Source organism: Cyrtonyx montezumae, unplaced genomic scaffold (assembly GCF_038088225.1).
Source record: "Cyrtonyx montezumae isolate F1298 unplaced genomic scaffold, pur_monq_1.0 scaffold_0, whole genome shotgun sequence".
Taxonomy (NCBI): Eukaryota; Metazoa; Chordata; class Aves; order Galliformes; family Odontophoridae; genus Cyrtonyx; species Cyrtonyx montezumae.
The window spans coordinates 4,010,915-4,035,961 of record NW_027071824.1 but is presented as its reverse complement, the minus strand read 5'-3'; the positions used below and the strand labels follow the sequence as shown (position 1 = coordinate 4,035,961).

The 25,047-nt window shown below is 40.8% G+C and overlaps 1 protein-coding gene and 1 long non-coding RNA gene across 2 annotated transcripts; one reads left to right on the top strand and one right to left on the bottom strand.

Annotated features, from left to right (window-relative positions):
* Positions 1 to 166: 166 nt before the first annotated feature.
* Positions 167 to 17,941, bottom strand: LOC136049536 (uncharacterized). Its single transcript, XR_010622312.1, has 5 exons — positions 17,508 to 17,941; positions 14,379 to 14,477; positions 10,848 to 10,998; positions 1,944 to 2,095; positions 167 to 1,427 (listed from the first exon to the last, which is right to left on the bottom strand). It is a non-coding gene; the product is annotated as an uncharacterized LOC136049536 (long non-coding RNA).
* EPHX1 (epoxide hydrolase 1) lies at positions 5,223 to 15,782 on the top strand. Its single transcript, XM_065737256.1, is given in 11 exon segments — positions 5,223 to 5,322; positions 5,324 to 5,420; positions 7,197 to 7,335; positions 7,338 to 7,376; positions 9,040 to 9,222; positions 9,225 to 9,266; positions 9,897 to 10,023; positions 10,793 to 11,004; positions 13,377 to 13,485; positions 14,387 to 14,512; positions 15,557 to 15,782. Coding segments are annotated over 11 exon segments (1,374 nt in total). The 5' UTR covers positions 5,223 to 5,248.
* Positions 17,942 to 25,047: the final 7,106 nt, after the last annotated feature.

The following is a 25,047-nucleotide window of genomic DNA, read 5'->3' as shown; positions in this document are numbered from 1 at the left end:
ATTCTGCCACTGTGTGTTTATGCAACCTGTAACTGATGTTTCATTTGGGGCTTTTTGACTCTTTGGAGCAAATGGGTTTATTCAAACATTATAGAAGCAACATAAGAAAAATGAGATAAATGTGTTCTTATGTATTCATATGTTCATAGGAATATGTTGTGTTCATAGGAATATGTTGGATTTGAAAGAGCAAGTAATGCTGCTTCAATATGTGCTCTTGTAAAGTGAATTTCTTCCCCTTAAAATACTGGATGCTAAATTCTTAAATTATGAGATGAGCTTTGACCAGGTAGCAGTTACATAAATATACTTCCTTTGTGTGAGGCAAATCGGGTAACAGTGAACTTAGTCCCATAATACTTCTACTTTATCTAGGATCGAGTCTCCGTGCCTATCAGATTTCAGTGCAGTGCAGAAAAGTTCATGTTCCTTGACTATCATAGGATGGTAGAATAGGTGGGAATGTGTTACAAAGGCACTCAAACGCTCTTCCAGAATGAAGTACAGCAAGCTAACTCGCAAGCAAAAGCTCTGAGTGGTGCCTTCAGAACCTTAAACCAGCCTTCCGTTGATGGTTGCTGCTGCCCAAGGGACAAGGCAGGTAGGTAGCTGTTAGGGAACAGTGCCTCAGGTGCTGTGTTCCTCTGCACAGCTCTCAGTGGTGCTGGAGGCATATCCCCAGCCCTGTGGTCAGCAGCATTCCAGCTCTTGTGTGGTGCCCAGCTGCCCCGTCCTGTGGGGACAGCAGGGCTCCCATCCCTGGGGAGGTGACCTCCTTCCAGGCCTTAGATTCCCGCTGGACTGCATAACTCCTTGTAGTGAATGATCTAGAAAAAGACTGGAACAGGATGATATCACCCCTTCCTGTTGTTTTGGAGGTATCGTTGTGTGCCACCTCCCTGTGGCAATAAAAATGTAAATGTTAAATTTCTTATCAAGACAAGCCAGAAACTCCTGGATTTGTATTTCCTGTCTTTGATTTGCTTTCCTGCGTGGGACGCTTTATTTCACCCGCTGCCTGCTGCTCTTCTTTTCCTACAATGTTAATGTATCGTTCTGCACTCACCCCGGAGATGTTATCAGTTATATGCAAAGCAGTTCCTGCACTGCTTGGCTATTTTGAAGTTTGTCATCATGCCCCATAAACTACATAAATAAGAAGCTTTTCTTATACAAATGCCCTCATTTTTCTGCTTGCTGTTACGAAATGCCAAAATGGGATGCTCAGATATGATAGGGCAGCAGGTTGAAGGTGAAACTTATGGACTGTGCCATGGCTTTGCCCCTTTTAGGCTGTCAGTGCAAAGGGACTCTGCTAGAGGTGCTGTGAGTTCATGAAATCCTTCCGTGGTTCTTCCTTTCACATCTGCTGGGATATGTCACCTGTAATTGCTTCTCCCCGGTAAATGGATCTGTAAACAGAGATGCTGTGGCAGAGGGGAACATGTTCAGTAAAACCTAACCGGGGGGTTATGTAACAGAACAAAAATAAACTGAAACATCATCTCTAAATGGAGCCATTATTTCTCCTGCAGAGTAATTATTAATCAATAAACCCTGTATCTGACAGTGTTATAGTGCGCTAAGTGCTCTGAGCCACCTCACAATCTGCTAGTAAACCAACCTTGGAGCAAAAATGTTATTAACACTGATCATAATAATCTCTGTTGTATGTCTGAAAGCAGTGTGGTCTTAGAGCTCTTGCTTCACCCATGCCCTTGCTGCTTTGTACTGATAAGGTTTAATAGCACCGTTCGGAGGTGTAAGAACTGGGAATCATTCAAGCTATGGAAGCTGAGTTGCACAGTGCTTGAGTGCAAGACATTTCCAAATGACTTGAAAGTCTTTCACTTCCTTATTTCTCCAGTAACATATTTCAGCTGGATACTACTGCTGCAAGGCAAAGGTAAGCAAGTTCTAGTAGGATAAGACAGGAATCTTACCAGTAGGGTATTTTATGGATGGCTGCTCTAAAAAATAAATGTTCTCTGCCCTGTTCTCTGGAGCGTGTTACTGGACACTGATGAAGACAAGCATGAGACAGGACAAGGCTTTGATGTTAATTAAGTTGATGTTCCTGTGCAGACTGTTCGGACTGCTGGTGATGCATGGAAAAAAAAGAAAGTGCAAATAAAAAATAAAAAAACCCTGAAAAAAAGTGTTTCAATACAGAGCAGTCACATCCAGTAGGGAAGTGCTGAAGCTTTCTTGTAAATAGCATGTTTCTTGAAATGTGCCTGGCCTGCTTCACATGTAGTTAATTTGGGGGCAATTTATTGTTGAAATGTGATGTTTTTAAAGCTGCAAAACAAAAGCATCCTTAGGCTTTTTAAGAAAAAGGAGTGTTTACAAACTGTACTGTCTACAAACAATATTCACCCCGTGGAAAAGCAGACTTGGAGCCTAAGTACTTGACCATGGGATAAAAGGAGGTATTTCCTTTTGAGGCCTTCCCTTTGGTCACTACAAAGGCCAAAAAAAGCCCCAACAAACCAAAAGCAAACCATTAACTCGTTTTTGAAGTTGTGATTTTTAAAGGCAACAACACGGCCTTATTGAGGTGTATGTATTCAAGAGAGTAACTTGGGATCTCTGACAGCACAAGTAGACCCGCTGGTGTCAGAGGTGGCTTCTTCCAAAACCAAACAGCATCTCGTGCAAATTGATTCATCACTGGCCCCAGTCCTCTGCAACAGGAGACAAAAGTTTTGTGCAACCTAAAGCTGATTTTGGCACGTACTGCTGAGCTGTAAACAAAACCATTCCTCGGTGCATTTAGGATTAGTCACAGAAATGGATATATTTTCATGCACTGAGTTGCTGGGAGGCACACACCTGCCTGAATGCAGAATACACGTTTGTGCACAATCCTTCCCATGTGCTCTGCTGCAGAACTCCTGATTTCTCAGGTCTCATTGAGATGGATGGTAGAAAAAGAAACATATTTGTAGTTGAGGTATTCCAGTGACTTTGTATGTACCAGTTCCCAATGGGATGGGATTCTGTTCCTAGGTGAGAGCACTTCTGTATTAGATGTAGTACCTCCATCATCTGTTGGTAGGGGCTGTGATGTTGATGCAGCAAAAGAAAGCAGTTGCTGATAAACCATGAGAAAGAGCCCACTGTTTTTCTGGGAACTGTGGCTGTCCTGCCTGAACATTGGGGTGGGCACTGACAAGAAGCTCACTTTTGTCTTGGCACAGCTGTCTGTAGTGGGGCTTTGTGAAGGTACTGCAGTTGTCCAAGAGTTTGTTTTTTTATTGATTTCATTGGTTGTTTTGGGTTTTTTTCCTTCATATGTGGTGTTTGCATAGCTTTGCCAGCAAACCTTTGTAGTCCAGACATAGCAGTTGTGTCATCATCTGGGGGAAATTGCTGTTCTCTGTGAATAGAAGAAATCCTATCTATTAAATACTGTGGTAGTTATTATTTCTGAGTAAAGCGCTTTGAAGTTTCTAAAAGCCCCTCGAGTTCTGTTTTGCAGTAAAATGTAATTGTGCTCTTTAATTCTGGGATAATCCGTGGTTCAGGCATGGTGGAATCGTGAAGAGACTTGCCTTGTACTCCAGTGAACGTGGCAGAGGAAAAGTAGCACGTTCTCAAATGACAGATAGCATGGAAGGACCCACAGAACAAATAGAAAGATCAAGTTCTTCCAGTGCCAATCACTCTCATTTCCTCTGGCTCCTGAGGATTTGGGAACATCAGGTCACTTCCAAGGCTGTAGCTGTTGTATGTGTAAGTGATACATTTCTGTGGCTTGCTGTCCTTCCTGCATAGCACCTGACTTCTTCACAAATGTTTTATTGGGTGCTTCTTTCAAAGCTTTTATCCATTTAATTGCCTTATTTATTATATGCCAACCTTCAGTAAATTCAACTGAAGAGAATGAGTCATGTCCTATAAAGGCACAAGATAAAGTCACTCTTACCCCTGTTACATGTGAACTTGATTAACTTTTGCTACAGTTCCAGACCCCCCTGGACACCTACCTGTGCAACCTGGGCTAGGGAGCTGCTTTGGCAGGGGACTGGAATAGGTGATCTCCAGAGCTCCTTGCCAACCCCCCTACAGTTCTATGACTCTGTGAATATGGTTGGTCTGTTCTGTTTACTGTTTGAGCAATTTCAGAGCATCACGTTACAGCAGCAGCAAAACCAACAGAACCTCCCAGGTCTGGAGAGAGCGTGCACTGCTCAGTGCCCTCCATAAATAGTGCCTGCTCTATGGAAGTTTGGAAGTACTTAACATTTTATCAGTTCCTCAGAGTATGAGTGTTTGAATCATGACATTCTTTAAAATTGTGCATTAAGAAGACAACAGCACCATTCCCCAGCAAACATTCCTCGTACTTAAAGGGATGCTTGAAAACATTAATTGTTGAAGAGAATGAGTAGCCATTTTTGTTCTGCTTGCAGCATGAAGCAGTTCAAATATATTCAAAATGAATTTTTTTTGAACAATATTCTGTTTGACCAAGACACAGCAGCTCTGCAGGCAGGTTATGCAGCTGTGCCATGAGATCAGGTTGTTTTTCACCTCAAGAGAACTTTACTGCCTGTGGAGGGCCGTTTTGGAGCCTGTAGGGAACTGCCTGGGATCTTTTGTTTTCTTTTGAAAAACATTCAGAGGGAGAAAGAAAGGGAAGGCCCTTCCACCCTTTGCTCTTGGCCCTTCAAGGGTTATGCAAATACCCCTTCTCCAGGCTGATGGGAGATAGAGGATGGCTGCCCTCATGTTTTTGCTTCCCATTCTGTATACACCTTTTTTGTTTGTTTGTTTTTTCTTTTCAATATGTGACTTTACTGAAGAGATGCTCTACACTGGAATTGGTGAAAAGTCTAGAGCTTCAGAGGAAGAGAAAGCACTGGACTTCGATTACAGCCACAGTCACTCCCTTTGCTTCTGATATTAAGCAGCAATTAATAGCCAATGAGGAAGTGTGTTTAATCTGCTTAATTCTCAAGCCATATAGTCTCTTGGCCTGCTTTGACTCCTGTTTTTACTAAGATTCATTTATGTAAAATGCTTACTTCTTCCCAGTTGAGTTGTACAGGTTAAAACATCCTATTTCTGAAGCCTTACGGAAGCGTTGATATCCTGAGACTGACAGAACACCTGGTAAACACGTAGATCAAATCCTATCTTAAAAAGTGAGAAAACCATTATAGTCCTAAGCAAGAACATCACACGTCCTTTAGCTACCTGACTGGGCTCATCACAGTTCTGTTCTTCTCTTGCAGGCACTATGCTGCTGGAGATATTCCTGATTCTGGGGGCAGTCCTCATCTACTTTTTACTTTCCAAGAAAAAAGAAGAGACTCCCATTCAAAGAGAGATGGTGGGGCAAGGGACAGAAGCTTGAAGAAGATACGACAATTCATCCATTCAAGGTGGAAACTACTGAAGAAGAGCTGAGCGTAAGCAAATCTCTGTACTGGGGAAAAAGAAGTCAGAAACGGCCAAATAAATGCAGGCCTTGCTGGAAGTAATTTTTACATTGAACCAGTGTGAAATATTTGTGAAAATGACTGACTAGTGTAGAGGACTTGAGGGAAGGGACTTCCCAGACTTCCTAGTCTTCTGAAAGATAGGAATGGATAGACAGATTTCACATTCTGCTACATTATCCTGTTTTCAGCTGGCTCTCTCAAGATTGCTAGTAAATAAGCTTACCCTGTAAGGCCTAATAAACATGAAAATCATATTCCAGATTACTCAGCTGTGTTCCCCTTTGTGCACCTTCCTCAGCTTGATTGCATAGACCAGAACACAAAGAATGGCTTTGGTTTTAAAAGGAAAAAAAAAATTATGAATATCTCATTTTCTTGAGTGCCTTATGTTTGCAGCTGCCTTGGATGCTAATTCTGTAATTTATGATATACTTGGGTCAACAGTAATACAATGTTAATTACAGTAAACACATGCACTGCAGAATTTGCTAGATAACAAGACCTTGATTGTGAGTGCTTGTCAGGGATTGCACAATATCATAGATCTCTATGGAGTAATCATTCAAATGATCCTCCTGGGACTGCTCATATTGTTCATTTATAATGGATCTCTATTTTCTCAGTTAGGCCTGGATTTTTTAGGATCCTGTTTGTCCCCCTTAGTAATAGCAGCAGATGCTGATCTCCAATATGTTTTCCCCTTACATTGCAGACATAAAGCTACATAATATCTAACTTCAGGATTTTAGTGAAATGCACAATTTGGTTTTGTATCAGCTGTTGCAACATAATCCATCAGTAACAAACTGCTTTTAGATAAATTCTTACATAAGCTAGGAGTTATAGTAAGTTATATTACAAATTCTTTTTTGCTATATGTTGAGCATGGACAAAAAGCTTGTACATCAAGGTTAAAGGCTTCATTTAAAAATCCATGTTTTCTGCATATGCATTAATTGCCCCCAAAAAATCTTATGTACAAATATCTGCCTGTTCAGCGTGAGGCATGAGCAAGCACATACACTTATCTTATTAAGTGTCAGTTGTCTTCATCATTGCTGTATTGAAAAGTGCTGCTCAATTTTAAGCCCCACAGAGGCCTGAGCAAAGCTGGAATTCCAGATCTCAACTATTCTGTGGTTCTGATTGCAGGAGGAAGGGGCTCTTGGCTGTCCTTCCCTGCTGGATGATTTTAGACTGAATTTAAAGTATTGGCAGCATCCTCCATGGTCATGAAGTACAGCAGTGACCTCACATGATTTGGAAGTGTTCGCTCCAGTCTGGTTTCACCATCCCTGCGAGCATGTGAAATCCCTCAGTGATTCAGAGTGAAGATGGCCAGCAGCTTGGACTTGGAAGGAGAGCAATGAGCCAGATCTGTGCATTCACTGTGAGACTGGGCTCAAAGGTAGCCCAGGAGGAGGTGAACAGCATAAGCAAGCTTCTTCATAGTTCACTATTGCTTTTTGGGTTCCATCCTCTGTGTCTATCAGCCTGGCAAACGGATAAGCCAGTGCTGCTAAAGAAAGTGAGAAGTGTTAAGAACAGCTATAGCTGGAAGCGGAACAGAGGGCACCTGGAGGAGAACAAGGACTGAAAAACGTGTGAAAGGCACAGTTATCACTGGAGACATTATTTTCATCGATCTTTTTCCATCTATGAATAATTAGAAGCCATACACAGTAGAGCATAAGACAGAAGACACAAGTGCTTGTAACATTTCTCCTTTTCTTCTCCCTAGAGGACTTATTTAGAAGACTCAACCAGGCTAGATTCACTGAGCCACTGGAGGACAGTCGCTTCCATTGTGGGCTTAACTCAGCATATCTCAGGAAGGTCATCTCCTACTGGAAAAACCAGTTCAACTGGAAGAAACAAGTTGAAGTCTCAACAAGTACCCACACTTCAAAACTAAGATTCAAGGTATCTCACTTTTTTCCCTTAAAAATAAACAGCAATACATAATCTCATTTACAGAGATCTCAATGAAAGAATGCTCCTGGCCACGTTGCATGAGCCTTCCCTGAGTAACTGCCATAATGTGGATCCTTGCCACTGACAGAGAAGTGAGAAACTACCTTGTAACTGAAACCTTTAGGACAAATAGAATTCACTTGTGCATGGGTGGGTTGTCAGTTGGTGTTAAGAGAGCCAAGCACAGGCATTCAGAAATGGATTTGCATCTTGAGATGTAGCAGTGACTTGCATGCAATCACAAAGACATACCCATAGATGCCACCTTTTGTTCCATGCAACTCCCCAGCTGCTGCTGCCATGGTGATGCTGTTGGACTGGCAAGATCAGCTGAGCGTGCTGGCTGCTGAGGTTTATCCCTGCCTAGTAGGGCCAATGTGCCCTGCAGCACCATTTCAAGCTCTCATAGGCCTAGGAAGGCAGAAAGCCTTTTCCTGAGGGTTGATGTGCTGCCAGGTCCAAGTGACTGCTTTTGTCTTTTCATTCAAAACAGACACATTTTGAAAGACACCATTCAGTTAAGGTCTGTTATTACTGGAGCTTGGTCAAACTGAATGTTTTAAATACTTCAATTAGGGGGAAGTACTTGGGTGATTTGGTGATGCAGCTGGGGATTTAGGCAAAGCAGACAATTATTTTACAGGACTGTAAAATTCACACTTGAGATTACGCAATATTATTTTTACTTGCCCCCATGAATGTACATTATTTGAAACAGGGCAGCTGACCATGATACTTAAAATATATTTGTGACCAAAAAAAGGAGGAAAAAACAAAGTACCACCTGAGACAAAACAGGGAAAAGAAGTTAAGGACAATGCCACATGTATAGCAACAAGAAGAGAGACTCAGACATTAAGAGTGATTGCCATGAAAAGTCAAGATGGGATGTAGAATAGTGGATTCTTAACTTCTGACATCAATTGAATGTGTTTTCAGAGAATGCAGAAATCCACAGAATTGTAAAGGATGGAGATGCTCAGCCAGTGAGAGAGGCTGGGATGAAGTGGAGTTGATGTGAGTGAAATGTGCTTGAACACATTACGAAATGAAGCACTCAGGCTCCCCTAAGTGCAAATTCCTGTTTCCTGGAAAGCAGAGCCCTGAATGGGTTTATGAAAAGCAGTTAACCTGGGGTCCTAATGCAAAGCCTAATAGTATATCGTAAGGATCACAAAAAAACTGCAATTTTTACCTTCTTGCTTAACAATGACCAGACTGGTACGAGAACATAATTGTCTACTTTGATTTCTCAAGAAGATAGTAAAAGCCTTGGATAACAGGTAGAACAGAATCTAGAAGTTGAACTCTTCAACTCTCTTTTAGCAACATGTTTTTCAAATCCTTGATTCAGCTTAGTTAGTTCATCAAAAGTTAACAAGTGTGACTTGATCACAGACCTCCACAGACAGAGAATGCATACTGATGGCTTTTAAAATTCCTTTTGCTCTAACATTAAGATAAATGTCTGGAGAAAAGCTAGACATGTTGAAATGGGAAATCAGGCACACATAAAATAAGGAAAGTGATTAATGCCACCAAACAATTAGTTTCAGTGAAATAGTAAATTTAGGCATGTTATATATATATTTTTTTTTTTTTTTAAATACAGGCATTGATATCCATTTTGTTCATGTGAAGCCTCCTCATGTGCCTGAAGGCCAGTCTGCAAAGCCATTATTAATAGTTCATGGTTGGCCTGGCTCATTTTATGAATTTTATAAAATTATCCCTCTCCTGATGGATCATGTCAGCCACAGCCTCAGCAATGAATATGTATTTGAATTCATTTGCCCTCTACCCCTAGATATGGCTTCTCAGAATCACCTCACAAAAAAGGTAAGATGAAGAAGAAGAAACTGAACTAACAAAAGTCCAGTCTTGTAGTGAGACAGCTTCTACTGACAGATGGTAAATTCTGGCTCTCCTTGTTTTTTCAGCGTAGAAGCAAGGATTTGATGTTGCACAGAGGGAGAGAGAGAGGGGGGAAACTTCAGGTGTCACCATTAAAAAGTTACAGGAATAACGTATAGATCATTTAGAAAGGACTATAACAAGTTATGAAGTGAAAACTCATGAATAAGACCATTTCTAGCTATCATTAAGATAAGATTGTACTCAAAAAGAAAAATGGAAACACATTCCCTGGGCAACACCAAGTGCCTCTGACAGAGCTCAGCTGGAGTATGACTACAGTTTAGAAGGAGTCCACCATCCCCTTAGTAGGCCAAATACATGAGGAATGGGTGAGGTTAAGGGAAGCTGTAGTGCAGGCTGGGCTTCTTCCTCTGGACCTTACCTACACAATGTGGCAAGGACTTGTAATGGCATGTAATGTCAGACAAGTGAGGAAAAATGGCCTTGTAGCTTTTTAGGAATTTGACTGTTGTCATGATGGGAAGAATAAACGCTGTATGTTCAGAAGTGCAGCTGAAATTAATACAATAATATGTATTTTTTTTATTGCAGGCTTTGATTCTGTAAGTGCTGCTTCTGTATTTTATGAACTGATGCTCAGACTGGGATTCCACGAGTTCTATGTGCAAGGTGGTGACTGTGGTTGGCTCATCTGCACCAATCTGGTTCAAATGGCACCCATTTGATAAACTGCTGCACAACTACTGTATAAAGCTATTTTATTCTTTAAGTAGCTATTGCTCCTGGACTTTACATTGTGAATGACAGATCACAAGAACAGGCTGCCCAGACATGTTGTGGAGTCTCCTTCCCTGGAGATATTCAAGACCTATCTCAACACTCACCTGTGTGACCTACTGCGGGAGAACCTGCTTTATCTGGGAGGAGGTTGGACTTGATTTCCAGAGGTCCCTTCCAACCCCTACAATACTGTGATTCAGTATGAACTGACCGATCCAAGTCCTTAAATAACCAAGTACTGTGTTGTTTTCCTCCTCAGTGCTCTATGCAAAGCAGTGATCCAGAACTGTATACCTGCACAAACAGTTGTGCAGTAGCTTTGTGATGGCCCCAGAGAGGACTGGAATGGTATAAGTACTTATATCAATAGGAGGATTTGAGGCTTAGTGACTGGGTTTGTGTGTGGACCACTGGCAATTGCCCCTTTTGACTTGTTTTGTGTGAAAAGCAACACTACAAAGTACAACCAGGGTCATGAGCAATTATGTAATTGACAGACTGGAATTTAAGGATGTCCATTCCTGTATATTTTAGGTGCAACTTTGTTATATTACTAATTGATATTATATATATTATAGATTAGTAATCTAACACCTAACAACATTTTCACGTATCAAAATGTCACAAAATGTAATATTTCACATTTAACTACTTTGAATCATATCTTATTTCAGTACTCTGTGGAGGCTTTTCCTGTTTTTTATTTTTAGCCATCTGAAAGGTCTTCATTTAAATCTAGCCTTAAACATGGGGTTCACCCACCTGCTCTCCATTCTGCTGGGCCGCTACCTTCCAGGGCTCTTTGGTTTCCATGCGGAAGATGTCAGGTAGATGTTTCTCTTCTTGAAAAAAGTGCTCTACAAGATCTTGGCGGAGTCTGGCTACACTCACATACAGGCTACAGCACCTGATACTGTTGGTAAAGAAACAAAAGTACTGATTTTAACTGTACTGTTATACCAACAAAGCACATTGCTTAAACATGCAAAAGATGAGCATTTTTTTTCCACAAAAATGGAAGTAGGAAGGTTACAGGTTTTCAACAGCAGGTTCTTCTGCTTGTAAGTTGTAAAGGACTGGGAGAGGGGTTGGAAGGAACAGCTCTCAACTCAAACCATTCTATGATAGATGGGTATTTAGTATTAAACTCCCTTTTGCATACAGAAGGGATCCATCTGTACATCAAAAGCAAGCACCCTCTAAGTACCAATGACCTCATTTTCAGTTTTCATAAATAAAAACAGCTTAATACTTTTATACGTCTGCTGTCACTGGGGACTGTAATTCTATTGCAACTGTAGCTATGCTGAGAACAAAAGGCAATTTCTTCTCAGAGAATCGATCACAGTCAAATGATGTCGACTCCAAAACGCTTTTAGCTGTTTCAGCACGCAAGCTAGTTTATTTATAGGAATAAGTAATACCTGAAAGGTAAAATCAAATTTGGTTCTTACTCACTGTTATGAATCACTTGCAGATTTTCAAGAAAACAGAGTGTGGATGTCTCTGAACGTTCTGCTAATCGCTCAGATTGCTTAACCATTTTAACTATTAAGTGTTCCTATTTTAAAAACATATTTTGCAGCTGAATTGAAAAACTGAGTCAAGAATACTAATCGTATTTTATTTTAGCGCAGCAGGACTCACTCACTGTAGGTTTTACTAAAAACAGAGCTGTAGAAACTATTTCTTAATGTCCTTCCATAAACTTAGCTACAGATGAGGATGTTTTCTAAACAACGTTGGGAAAATAACAGTTCTATGGATTTCAAATAATTTGGCTTGCTTTGGGTTGTGATTTCCCAAAGTTGCCAGTCTCTAATTCCCTGTTTGCTTGAAGAGAAGATGAGGAAGCTGGCAGGTACCTAGTCACAGGTGGGCTCTCTCTTGTGGTTTTCTGGCTGATTCTGGTCCCTAGCTGTGATCTGTGGTCTGTCACAGCAGACTGTTGACTGCACAGATTGGGAACCAGCAGCAAGTTCATGTTCTCAGAGCTGGAGCAGGAATCCCTGCAATTCTGAGGACAATGAAAAGAGGAGAAGAGCAGAAGGGAAGACTTCTGGGGAAAATGACACCTAGGAGCAGGAAGCTGAAAGCAGCTGGGAGAAGCCCAGCTAGGGAGGCTGCCAAGGTCTTCCCAAGTGTTCTGGTAGTACACGGTATGACATGGAGCTGTCCTAAGCAGGGAAGTCATTTCTGACTTTTGGCTGATACTAGCATGTTGGCTGTTTCAGAGCTGGCTTTTGATCAGACTGGCTTGCATTAATCTAGTTTTACACTTAACTTGAATGGAGCATAAATTCATTTTCAGATGACTGAAAAGGCAGCGCCTGTATTCACAGTACTGTAAGGATCAATGTAAATTCTCTCTACATGTAAACTGATGCACTCTTCTTTGCTCCCATCAAAGTGAAGTATATTGCTTGTCCCATTCTGCATGTTAAATTAGTTTTTTTGGATCACTTAGTATCTATCTGTTAGAAATGTTACTTGTTTGTTAACTGAAACTCAACTAACACATTTAAATAGCAGCTGTGGGTAAAGTTGCAATAGCTGTAGTGTTGTCTTACAGCACAGTTGGGTAGCACAGGTGAAACTTAAAATATATTGCTGTATCTCAGGAAAACCTTTTTCTAAGGCTTTTCTGAGCAGCTTGAACAGTTTATAGTCCCTCTTTGGTGGCACTAGGATGTACTAAAGTTCCAATTACATGTGTGTTTTTCTCTATCCAAACAAAACAACCATAAAGGTTATATTAAGACTTGTTCTACATTAAGGCAGTTGTTTTTTTTTTTTTTTTGCTAACGTGGTAGGTGGACATTCTAACAAAGCTTTGCTCTTCTTTAATTACCTTCTAATAATCCTTAAATTTTTTTTGCTGTTAGACAACGGTGTAAATTCTTCTGGTTGTGTGTAGGCATGTAGGATTTGGCCCTGTAATAAGCGTTAGATACACACCAACTTCCAGATTAATGGAAGCAAACCCTACTTGGCACATATTACTTAATCTTATTAACTTACAAAGAAAAGAACCAGCAGAAATCCAATACTGTTACATCAATTTAAAAACATACAGTATGAGCTAATCTGGAGTCTGCTGACTTGCAGATACTATGTGAATGATTCAACAATAAATGGCTCTGACTTGTTCTATTATCTATTTAGGAACACAGGTGCTAGAATAACTTTGTAAAGTTATTTCCCCCATACTACAGTGGGCAGCTTCTAAAACAGTCTGAGAACAGCAGTAGAACATCACAAATTTAGTTAAATCTCCCTCCTCCTTTTCAGGCTGTGGTTTGAATGACTCTCCTGTAGGACTGGCAGCATACATCTTAGAGAAATTTTAGGTGTGGACTGATCCAGAATTCCATAACTTAGAAGATGGAGGACTAGAAAGGTAAGTGCTGTTTTGGGTGAGGTGATTAAGCCTCAAGTCAAAGCTAAATGAGTGTCTATCTGAACTGATGGTCTCACGTCTCAAAAGGAGCCTGTAATGACTACAAAGATGCAGTGCTGTACTTCCCACTTTGATCTCCTACAAAAGAGATACACCCCCCAGCTTCTGGGGAATGAAAACTGGATTACGTGGAAGTATGATATTAGAACAGACAATTGAAAACTTAACTTGTGCTAAGATGTGGGAAACAGAACTCACATTTCACTTTAATGCTTAAATATTCTGTGAACTTGCTTTAAATTAATCAGCATTGCTTCATCTAAACGCAGTTGGATAGTAAGAGATCACTCTTACTCTGAGGTAAAAATCTGAGATGGTTGAAGTTCCCCTTGAAAATTGCTGAGGTACTTAGCAGGAGTTGAACAAAGCAGCATTCTACAAAAGTCCAATGAAAATTTGAATACAATAGAATGTTTTCACTGCATACAGATCACAACTTGATATTTAATGTACACTAATTACTGCATATGTTGGAGTACCTGCAATTGCTGTACTGAAAGCTTACGGTAGCATTTTGAATTATGAATAAGTAGCACAATCTGCTTTATAGGCTTTCCTTTATAGGCAAGTTCTGTTCTCCCAGACTTGGACAGTATAGACAGTGACGCTGGAGTCTGTATTCCAAGCAAAAATTAAAATGCCACTTCCCAGTTTATGTTTGAATGCCTTTACTGGTTTATTTGGCCACTGACAGGAAGGGGGGAGTTAACACACTTCCTCTCTCCATTTTTTTCTTAATGAGTTAAACAGTTCTTTCAACAAAGCCACAGTGAAGTTCTTATAACTAAGTACTATTTTGCACTATTTAATAACTAAACAATATCTGGGCTCACCTGTTCAGGAAGTTTAACCTGGATGACCTTCTCACCAACATCATGATCTACTGGGTGTCAGGCTGCACCGTCTCCTCAATGTATTTCTACAAAGAAAATCTGCAGAAAGGGATAGGCACACAGAAACGTGAAAAGTAAGTGGTTTTTTTCTTTAAATATTTTGTTTAGAATTTCATTCTATGTTTGCAGATATGTTGCTTGTGTCTTGTGGCTGATGCAAGTTCATGAATGCAGAGGTAAACCTGCCCTGAGCCATGTGCAACCACCGCTCACTGCTATGGTATTTATTTGGCTGTGAAATGATTCTCCCAGGAAGCTGACTCAGTTCTTGAAGCTCTTTATGGCTACACTGTGGGCAGTATCCTGCTCCAGTTCTGCCTACATGAGATGAGCTATACAAACTTCTACATGTGTGAAGGAAGGTTTTTGAGACTCCTATGTAAGAGCAGGCATCCTGTTCTACCTAAATCTTAAAATCTTTGTCACTTCTGGCAAAGCAGCTCACACATATGGGATATTTAGGCCCTCAGTATATTACTGTTTATAACAAGAATGGATATTTCCACTTTAAGGTACTTTTCCCTTCAAATGCAGTTGCTTTTACTTCCCTTTACTTGCTCCTGTAGAAAATATTCTGCAGAGAACATTCATGCTGGTTAAAAGCGAGAGCTGTCTATGAGAGGACACTCTTACAGGACAAAGACTCATGGTAAGAAATGTTTCATAAGCTAGTCCAGATTTACTGTTATTGCTCCCCTTCTTCCCACCTTCACCTCACAGCTATTCAAGATGAGCTCTTCATACCCTCCTGCTGTCCTGATGGGCTCAACATGTTCTAGTTGTAATTTGCACTGTAAATTTCTCTTCAGCCCTTGTCAATTTGCTTTCCCCTTGATACTCACTGCCTCCTAGAGGTCTCAGTTTCTATGCTTCTAACTGTTGTGCCATGGATCCCTTTCAAAATTGCCTTATCTATCAGGTTATGCAAAAAATGTTACAGCCTTTTGGCATTTCCTCTCCTCAGAAACAAGAGTGTTGTCTAATATTCAAATTCAGGGTCAGCTTTTAATTGCCCAATAGGTCTGCCTGACTTTTGAAGAACAACACTTGCAAGGGACTTTCAAACACTTAACTGAGCAAAAATTGAAAAGACAAAATTATTCTTTCTTCTCCTTCAGACTCATAGCACAAGTACCTACTGGCATTGCCTCCTTCCCTAATGAAATCATGCACACACCCCAGGCTCGGGCCCAGAAGAAATACACCAACATAGTTTCCTTCTATTTCATGCCTCGAGGTGGGCACTTTGCAGCACTAGAGGAACCTGAACTTCTTGCTGAAGATATTCTGCAGTTTGTTGAGAAAGTAGAGAAAGGGCAACTCTGGGTAAAGAAAAGAGAGTAATACCCATTAGGAAAAGGAGGGTAATTGCTTATAGCTTAGCACATGTACAGGCCACAGTAAGTCTACTGTAATCAGTGTAATTAGATCTTATTCTTGACCATATGTGAAAAGACAACAAGAAAAATGCAGGATAGCTAGATAACATACAGCTTTGGAAACGTAAACCTTATTTTTAAATGCGCAGCTAGGCCAAGAACATGAAGGTTGCTTGGTTATTTTTCCCCTTCAAAACCAGCTTCTAAAATCTGTTCTGTAATACTACTGCCTCATACACAGAAATTGAAACACAGTTCTTCCCACTAATTATGCTCAGTTTAATTGTTACTAACAGCTTTTCTCCATGACAGCAGTAAAAAATTGAGTTGGTGTATGTGAGAGATTCCTCACATAAACAATTGGGAACAGCCTAACAAGACCTAACTTGAATGACTGCATCCATTAATCAGCATTGATCTACAGTGCCCAGTAAGCCAGCCAGCTGGCTGCCTTTCTCTTACAGCCTGTGCTGTTAAGCAGCTTTCTGGCTGCGAGAAAGCTCTGCTCTCCTGCACCAGGCTCCCAAGAAAACAATGTGTGAGGAGCAGCTGAAGCATCAGCTGAGTGCCTGAGCCACGTCAGCTCCCATAGCTTGAACCAGAAGGAGGGACAGGGATAGGAAGGAGTAATTACAGGCCAAGCTACCTCAGCATTGATTCCTGCTCTTAACTAAATATAAAAGCCCTGGAAAGGCTCAAGACACAGAAGCTTTGCACTGCTTCTGCAGGCTATTGTAAACACCTTATATTAAAGAATAAAACATTGATTATCTTGAAATTAAAAGGAACTTGTTTATGTGCAAGTGTTATTCAAAGTTTAACACATCTGTTTTACATTTTTGAACAGGTGAGATTTTGCTTGGTGACAGCAAAAGTAAATATCAGTTCAGAAACTACTGATTCTGTATTGCATATGTTACAGAGATCAGGTCCAAGGCAAATACTACAAGAAAACTGAATTTGAAAGGGCTGGGTATTTTTACCTAAAACCATCCCCGGTGAGTACAGCTGAGCTTCAAAGACTCTTAAGCAGATGACTGATTTCAGAATGGTTGTGTTCTCCCATCATTTCTGATACACTTCCTTTCTTATGCTTGCAGGGTAAACATGATCCATTAATAACACTTGTGTAGATGAGTACTATTTTACAGAATTAATTGGAATGAAAGCTGTTAAGTAACAGTTACTGCTCCTTCCCACAGTTGGATTTGTGGAAAGCAACAGTGTTGTTGGGCATATTTGAATCTGAGGGCTCAAAGCCAGCTATCTGGCATGACAGACTACTTGCAGACCAACTCTGGCCATTTTTCCAAGCAGAGAGGGGAGCTCTCAATACCTGCACTACATACTTCTGTGTTTCTGCAGAGAAATACACAGGAGTTCTCAGGTCTCCCTGCAAAATTTTACTGCAGCGTTGCCTTTGACCTTCAGGATGCACATGAACTCTTTAACACAGCTGACTGCTTCCAGATAAGTAGCAAGCATTAATTCTACATATAACTGATTTCATTGGACAAAACTCGTGTTCTCATCTGCTAAATATTGAGGTTTAGGCTGGTGTGAATAGGCAGGAAAGAAAATACAGAATTGTTCACTCCATCCAAATCAAGCTCTCCTCGAAGACCATCCCTGAGATAGTTTCAGGTTCAGTATTAACAAAACATTGCTTATTCAGAAGGAATGGGCTTACCTCTGACAATGACAGCTGGTCACAGGTCCCGAGCTCCCTCCTGCACCAATCCTTGATCTCTGGCCATTTGTTTTTGTCTTACTTCTCACTTCTGTGTGGCCTTGTATTTCAGAGCTGAAGATCATCCTCTCTCATCTTTAACACACACACAGACATATGCTGTGGTACTAGGGAACACTGCCATACACTGATATAACTGAATACTTCCCTAGAGGCTGCTCAGTTTCAGTGCAGATAAAGTAAGTGGGAAGGAAGTTGGCTACATGATACCTGCCAAACCGTTTTTCAGATGCGAGTAGAAGGCACAAAGCATTTTCTGCTCCAGAAAGGGAAAAAGAAGACAGATCTCCTTGAAGGGGACCAGCTTCAGTGAAAAGAGGCACATCATGGCTCTGCTTAGCAACCTTATGTTACAGCACCCATCCAGGCTCAGACACCAGTCACAGCTTGACCGGAAAAAAAAAAAAAAAAAACCCACAAGAAAAACCACTACTATACTGGAGTATACTTGTTTCTATTATAGATAAACATTTAAATTCATCACCATTTAAAATCATCACCAACATTTAAAATCTGGTACAGAAAAACATTTAAAATTATCACCTTCTCATACACTCCAGCAGAATTAACTCCCACTACACAAAATTGTCCTGAAAATCCACCAAATGCTGTCTGTATACCTAATACCATTAAGCAAGACTTTGTTCACATAGAACAACAACAAAAAAAACAGGCGTTACTCAATGTGAGTTAAAAACAGTATGAAAAGACCCCACACTGTTTACATCAAAAAGGAATTGAAACCACCATTTAGTGAAAAATAAAATCTGTTATGTCCAGCATCACAGACTATAATGGGCCCCATTCATCACCACTGGATCAGCAAAGGGGAAGGATTTGTCTGCTCAAGGCAGTCAATCAAATGCACACTTTTGAAGCAAGTACAATATAATACATAACATGCATTAAATGAAGATACATTCTTGTCTGAAAGAGGAGTAGAAACATCTCTCTGGCTGCTGTAGGAAGTGACAAAAAAATAAATTCATATTGATTTCAGGCTTGCTTATTTGAAAACACTGAGAAATGATGCAATCTGTGTGCCTTGCTGCAATAGCACTTGAAGGAACATAAGTCACACCCAAACCATCTTGCTTAGGATTTGTTCTCTTCTGTGAAATGAGTATCCTGTGCAGTGCCAGACAGCCCTGGAGGTGTTATGCCCACGTTACCAGAAAATGTAGTCCCATTATGATTGGTTTGCACACAACCACTGCCAATCTGGACTGCGACAGCTCGTTCCCCTTGCTAGACACAGTCCGAGTTTAAGCCTTCAGAATCCCCTCCTGACTGGATTTTAAGATGTTCAGAAGGATGCTCATGCTCCCTGTGTTTAATAACTTAGTAACAGTAGTTTTGAGGATAGGAGGAGCAATGAGATTTTCTATTTAAATAATGAATTTCCATCTCAAGGATAATCCTCATTTGGTAGACTCACACCACCATTGCATTCAAATGGTACAAACAACTGCACATGATCACTGCAAAGAGAACAAAGCACAAAGTAAAGGTGAATAGAAACACGGGAAGACAAAACCACCCACAACAATTCAGCTACTGAGCTGGACGTCAACATGACAATCTCAACTATACATGAAGATCCACTTGTGACTGTTTCAACATCACTTAAGTGCAAGGAAGAAAAATTGCTTCACCTTGTCTATTCTGCCCCAGGGCTGAGGGGAGATCCTGCTTTGTACTGGGACCTAGCTGTCTGCCTTGCTCAGCAGATGCTGGTCTGGGGGAGGGATGGGCCCTAGGAACAGGAATAGTGGAGGCGGCAGGTAAAAGCAGCACACCCAGCACCCCAAAATTCCTTCCAGTCCCTGATCTGGCACTGGCATCCAACCCGCACGCAATACAAAGTAAACTTCTGCCCATCCTGCTGATGCTGGCTACAGAAAAACACCCTTTCCTTCATTCTCAAGTTGTTTCACTCCTAGATCCCTTTCTGCCAAAGGATACAGAAATGTGTTCTGCCCAGAGGTATTCAGATAAACGAAGTCAATCTCTTCCTCTCCAAAGGGATCTGAAAGGCCAGGCCCAGCTTCCACCTCTGCTTTCTGGACAGCAGCCCTCCCTCAGCACAGTTTAGGGAGTAAGACACTTGGGCTGCAGCTCTGCTCATGCTGGACCTAAAAAGTCCCATTTATTCTGGGGCTATATGGCCATCGCTGCCTTCTCACCTCTGAGCAGAATGCAGAGGTTAACGTTTCAGAATCTAGCCTAAGAACGTCATTTTCCAGCAGTTAGTAAGCTCATTTTCAACCAAGTCTGCATTGTTGGAGTGGTTTTCTATGAAAATATATTTGCAGCTCCTGAATTCTAGGAATTCTCATGCAGCATATAGGGAGCTAAGGTCCACCCCTACATTTTTGTCTCACTGTTCATTTATATCACCCACAGGTGTTTGAGTTTTTTTTTGTCTGTTTAAGCTTTTTATAGTAATCAGAAAGAACTCTTCATGTTCCAGAGAAACAAGAGACACAGAAGGATGAATAATATCTCATGCAAAACTGAACAGCAGAACCCACTGCAGAACACAGACAGTGATTCTCTTAACCTCACCATTGCATCTTTTTCTTTTTTAGGCTAAGTAACAGCAATTATTGCTCAAATGAATCCTCTTAGAGTTACACAACAACTAGTTCTCAATTTTTGTGCTTCCCAAGGAATAAGCAGGTTCTAATTTCTGGTCTCAGAGTAGATTTAATTCTTCCTATTTTAGGAATAATTTTGAAACAACAGATGTAAAAACATGAAAGAATAAGAAAAAATAAGAAAAGCCTACTTCATTCTTTAAAGCAAGACTTTTGTCATAAAAAAAAAAAAAAGACTCTTATGCCTCCAACCAAATTACAGTTCTTAGCAATTCTCTAAACCAATTGCTTTTCAATTTTGGAAATAGCTGCTGGTTTAATTTCTCTATAGGTAGAGAAGAAAAAAAAAAATCAAAATACAGCTGATCTGCCTTGGGTAAAAAAGAAGTAAAATTCTAAGTCTTGACATGAAACACCTTCACTTGAAGCAAGTTGGTGCTTTTCATTTCAGCAGAGCTGACTGTAATAAAGGCAATTGATCTGAAAAAGCAAATATAAATCAATAGTAAACGCACAGAGGATTTTCATATAGAAAGAAGAGCTGTATATTAAAAGAAAACTTCCTTCTGCTCTCAGTCTTCCTCTACTGCATCTTGTTTGGTTTTTTTTGTTTTGCTTTGTTGGTTTTTTTTTGTTGTTTTTTTTTTTACACATCTGAGAAGCATAACAAATAGATACCTTTTTAAAACAGCCACTAACTTCTATCACAAACCTTCACCCCTTTGCCTCACTACATATGAATTGCAGGTTCACAACCACACAGCAGTAATAGTTTGAGGTGGGAACCTATTCTGGCTCTACCTGCAGGAGTAGCTTATAACATACTACATTATTATAACATACTACATTAGATTTCTGGAACTTCATTTTAAAGATTGGTTTTGTCATTTTCATTATCTATTAACCAGCACTTATTTAGCCACTAAGTCTAGAAAAAGATGTTAACACTTCCATCACTCCTTGTCCATTTACTGTTCCACACATTCCTACTTGAATATCATGAAGAGATCTAGGACAGAAAGGTGAAGGATCACACCTTGCAATTATTGTCCTGTGACTTCTCAGAAAAGCTATTCTACTTCAAAACCTAATCTTCAGTTTGTAGTCAAAGATAACAGTGTTTTAAGGCCCTAAATGATGCTTCTCACATCTATGCTATATGATAGGCTGTGGTAGTTACATGCTCAAGCAGAGTCCCCTAAAACACATTACTCAGGAGTGTGTCCAGGTGGGTTTTGAAAATCTCCAGGGAAGGAAACCCCACAGCCTCTTTGGGCAGCCTGTTCCAGCACTCTGTCACCCTCACAACAAAGATTTTCCTCATGTTTGTATGGAACTGCCTGTGTTCCAGTTTGTGCCCGTTGCCTCTCATCCTACTGCTGGGCATCACTGGGAAGAATCCAGCCTCATCCTCTTGACACCTGCCCTCTGAAGGAAGGAAACTGAAGCTGGAAGTATAGCTAGCTTGCAGCATTAGTGAAATCCTTATTTAACAACAAGAGTACTGCACTTCACTGGCCATAAATTTGGTCTTCAGGTAGCAATTTCAATCCATTCAAACCCAGGAAGATCAGTTACACCAGAACTTCCCTAAGGTATCAGGAACTAAGCTGCTACAGAAAGAAAACAAATCCTCTCCTACAAAAACAACATTTGCTGTCAACCAGGAATCCCGAGTCACCACACCACAGTGCAGGTTTCTGGTTGAAAGATCAGGCACATTGAACGGGCAGAAGTAGTCTCATATACCCCAGCAGTTACATCAGGGAACCATATTAATCCTTTCATCAATTGAATTAAGGGCTAATTAGAGTATATGCAATAGAAAGACAGCTGATCTTTCTATACATTCTCTCCAAACAACAAATTCTCACCAATTGTGCTGACAAGTCAAGGGAACTCAGGAGCTCTGTATCTGAGCACAGACATTTGGGAAGCTGCACTTGCTGCATACCCAATGGGATGTCAGATATGCAGCAAGAGTTAGGAGATAATCCACAAACTGAGAAATTAGAGGGAATAATGTTCTATTATGATGAACCAAATTTCAGTGCCTTCATCTTCAGCCACTTCCTTTCCAGTTTGATCTGGCTGACAGCTGCCCTCAGAGAAAGAACTTCAGCAACTCTGAAATATCTGAAACAGGCATTTGCAGCTGTTGCAGACAAGTGACAAACAGAATGCTTCCAAAAAGTCTCGTACACATTAGACAGAAAAAGAATTTGCAGGGCCACTTAAAGAAGATGGGCACCTGTCCTCTTAGAAAGCTATGGCCTCGGCCACCACATGGAATTAAAATGTATTTCCTTGCATTGTTGAAGTTCAGAGACAAAAAAAAAAGTATTTTCTCTGAACTCAATGGAATTGTATTCATACAGTGACAGAAAAAAAAAAAAAAACAACTATCTTCTCCCCATATCTTCCTGCACTTCTCACATTACTTTTGGTAGGAGCCAGGGGAACAGTTATCAGTGATCCTCTGCGAGCCTTAAGACAAGCCCAGCTTCCTGAAAACTGTTTATTTAAAAGGCATGGAACAATTTTTAGCACGCTGTTAGTTATCTGCAGGTACACAAAGCTTCAAGGAATGGATTTCCGTGAAGAGACAGAAAGAACACAGCCTACTGCTGCACTGAAGCACATAGAAACTCAGCCAAGAGTTTCTCTCCTGAGCTCTTGGCTCAGGGCACAGGAAAAGCCCAAAAGAAGACAAGATATGAACACATGAAAATTAGGAATCACAACCTCCATTTATGTCTTGAGGACGTGTTGTAAGAGGGCAGGGAAACCAGATATTTATTCTGTAAATATACCCAAACTTGCACAGAGCTAGGTAGCATCTAAAGAAACCAAGCTAAGAGTAGTTTTTTGTTCTCTCTACTATGGAAGGAACTTAGTCTCTGCAGAACTCCACTGAATTGCATAAATATCACAAATGGGATCAGTTCTTGAGCTTTACAGATCTCGTGTCCTCAGCTGTGTCACAAAGAATCCCATCACAGTCCACTCTGCAGGACTTATTCACACTGACCATCAGACTGCCAAGGATTCACATTCCAAAGAAGCTCTGCTAGAACGTAAGCAAGGGCTCTGCAGGAGATGAGGCATGGGGCAGCAGCCACTCCAACCAAGCAAGGCAAGCCAAACAGCAGGCACTGGATCTCAGCAAATATGGCTTCTGGGAGTTGCAATCAGTAACTCCAGCTGGGCCATTTGCTTAGGCTTTCTGCCAAAGGGATTTATAAAAAGCACAGTAAAGAATGTGCAGAGGCTTTAAATATGAATTTTAAATACAGTGCAGCCAATATCCACATTTGTCAAGACTTCTATCCCTTGCTTTTCTCCGAAGCTCTAGTAGGAGAAACTCCATGCATTCCCTGCAATCTAATTTTATCCCCTCAGAGATATCCACCAGCATGAAGGAGCATACTCAGATCAGTGCTGTTTCTTTATTACTTTCTGATCTCAGAGACAGAGACCCAAAAGACAACAGATGAGCAAGGGCAGCCTGATGAATCCAATAGACCAGCCCTTAATTTGTGTGCTGCTATGCAAGGATGAAAAGTGCTGATTTACTAGAGGACTATCCCAGTCTTTACTCAGGTAAGAGCATGTCCTAACATCACAGATACTTCCATGAGCTTAACTGCAGCAAACTCCAGTGGTGAATAAGAGTGGCTGCTGCAAGACAGGTGAAACACACAGGTGCTTTCCCCATCAGATACATTAGGTGGTTTCTTAAAGGCCAGCAACAACTAGTTAGCAACACAGGACTGCTCACTGCATGATAGGCTTTCCATTTTCTATGACCTGAAGCATGTTGATGTGACAGGAATTGAATTTATTCAAGTTCACAGGAGAGCAGACCCTATACCTCTCCTGCCTATACTGAATTTATGCCAGCCATAAGCAGCTCAACCACCAAGGCTAAGCAGTCTCTGAACACTAGAAGGAAATCCAATAGTCAAGGAGATTTTGTCCTTTATATGACATACGTAACTTTACAGTGAATATAGAAGGCCATTTGTTCAAAAAATGTTCTACCACAGAGCATAAAAATCCCCCAGTGCCAGCACTGCAGATGGGTCAAGTGGATTATTTATTTGCTTTCACAATTTGTATACTTCTAAGTGTTTACTGCTTCTGTAGACTTGCTACAGTACTCCATCCTATGCAGGAGTGCATTTGAATAATCAGACTCCAGTCAAATTAATACAACAGACTCTGCCTCCACCTTCTGTCCTCACAGCTGTATCAAACACTTGGAGACAAGAAAATGTAGAGTCTGAATTCCAGCCTTACATGCCAGTATGTATTCAGGGTACACTAAAACCACAACTGCTAAACAGACACCCTTAGAAACAAACAGACCACATACCCCCAAAGTCCCCCCCTTACTAAATTACAATACTAAAGTGACAGTATAAAGAAAACTGACACAAATCTGTGCCATTGCTAGACAAGGCTCCTTACTTACCTCTCACAAAGCAGGAGTTATGCCCATGTCTAACTACCAGGATAGGATTGTGACTGGTTTTATCAGAGCTCTGCAGGGTCCCTTCGGCAGCATGGCAGGCCTCCTACTCTGCATTTGTCCAGACCACTGGCCTCAGGAAACTAGAGGCCATCCTGCAAGACACTAAGCATCTGCACACGTTTATCTGTGGCACAAATTCTTCTCCAGTCTTACAGTGTTGCTGCTTCATAGATAATACTAATAAAAGACACATTCAAGAAATAACAGCTTAGCAATGAGCAGCGCTTTGGAATGTCAAAATCATCTTCCTACCAACAGACCACAAAGATTCATCACCTCAAGAAACAAAGGTATTCAAATCTCTCATGGAACACATCATCATGAGCCTTGTGACAGCGCTCCT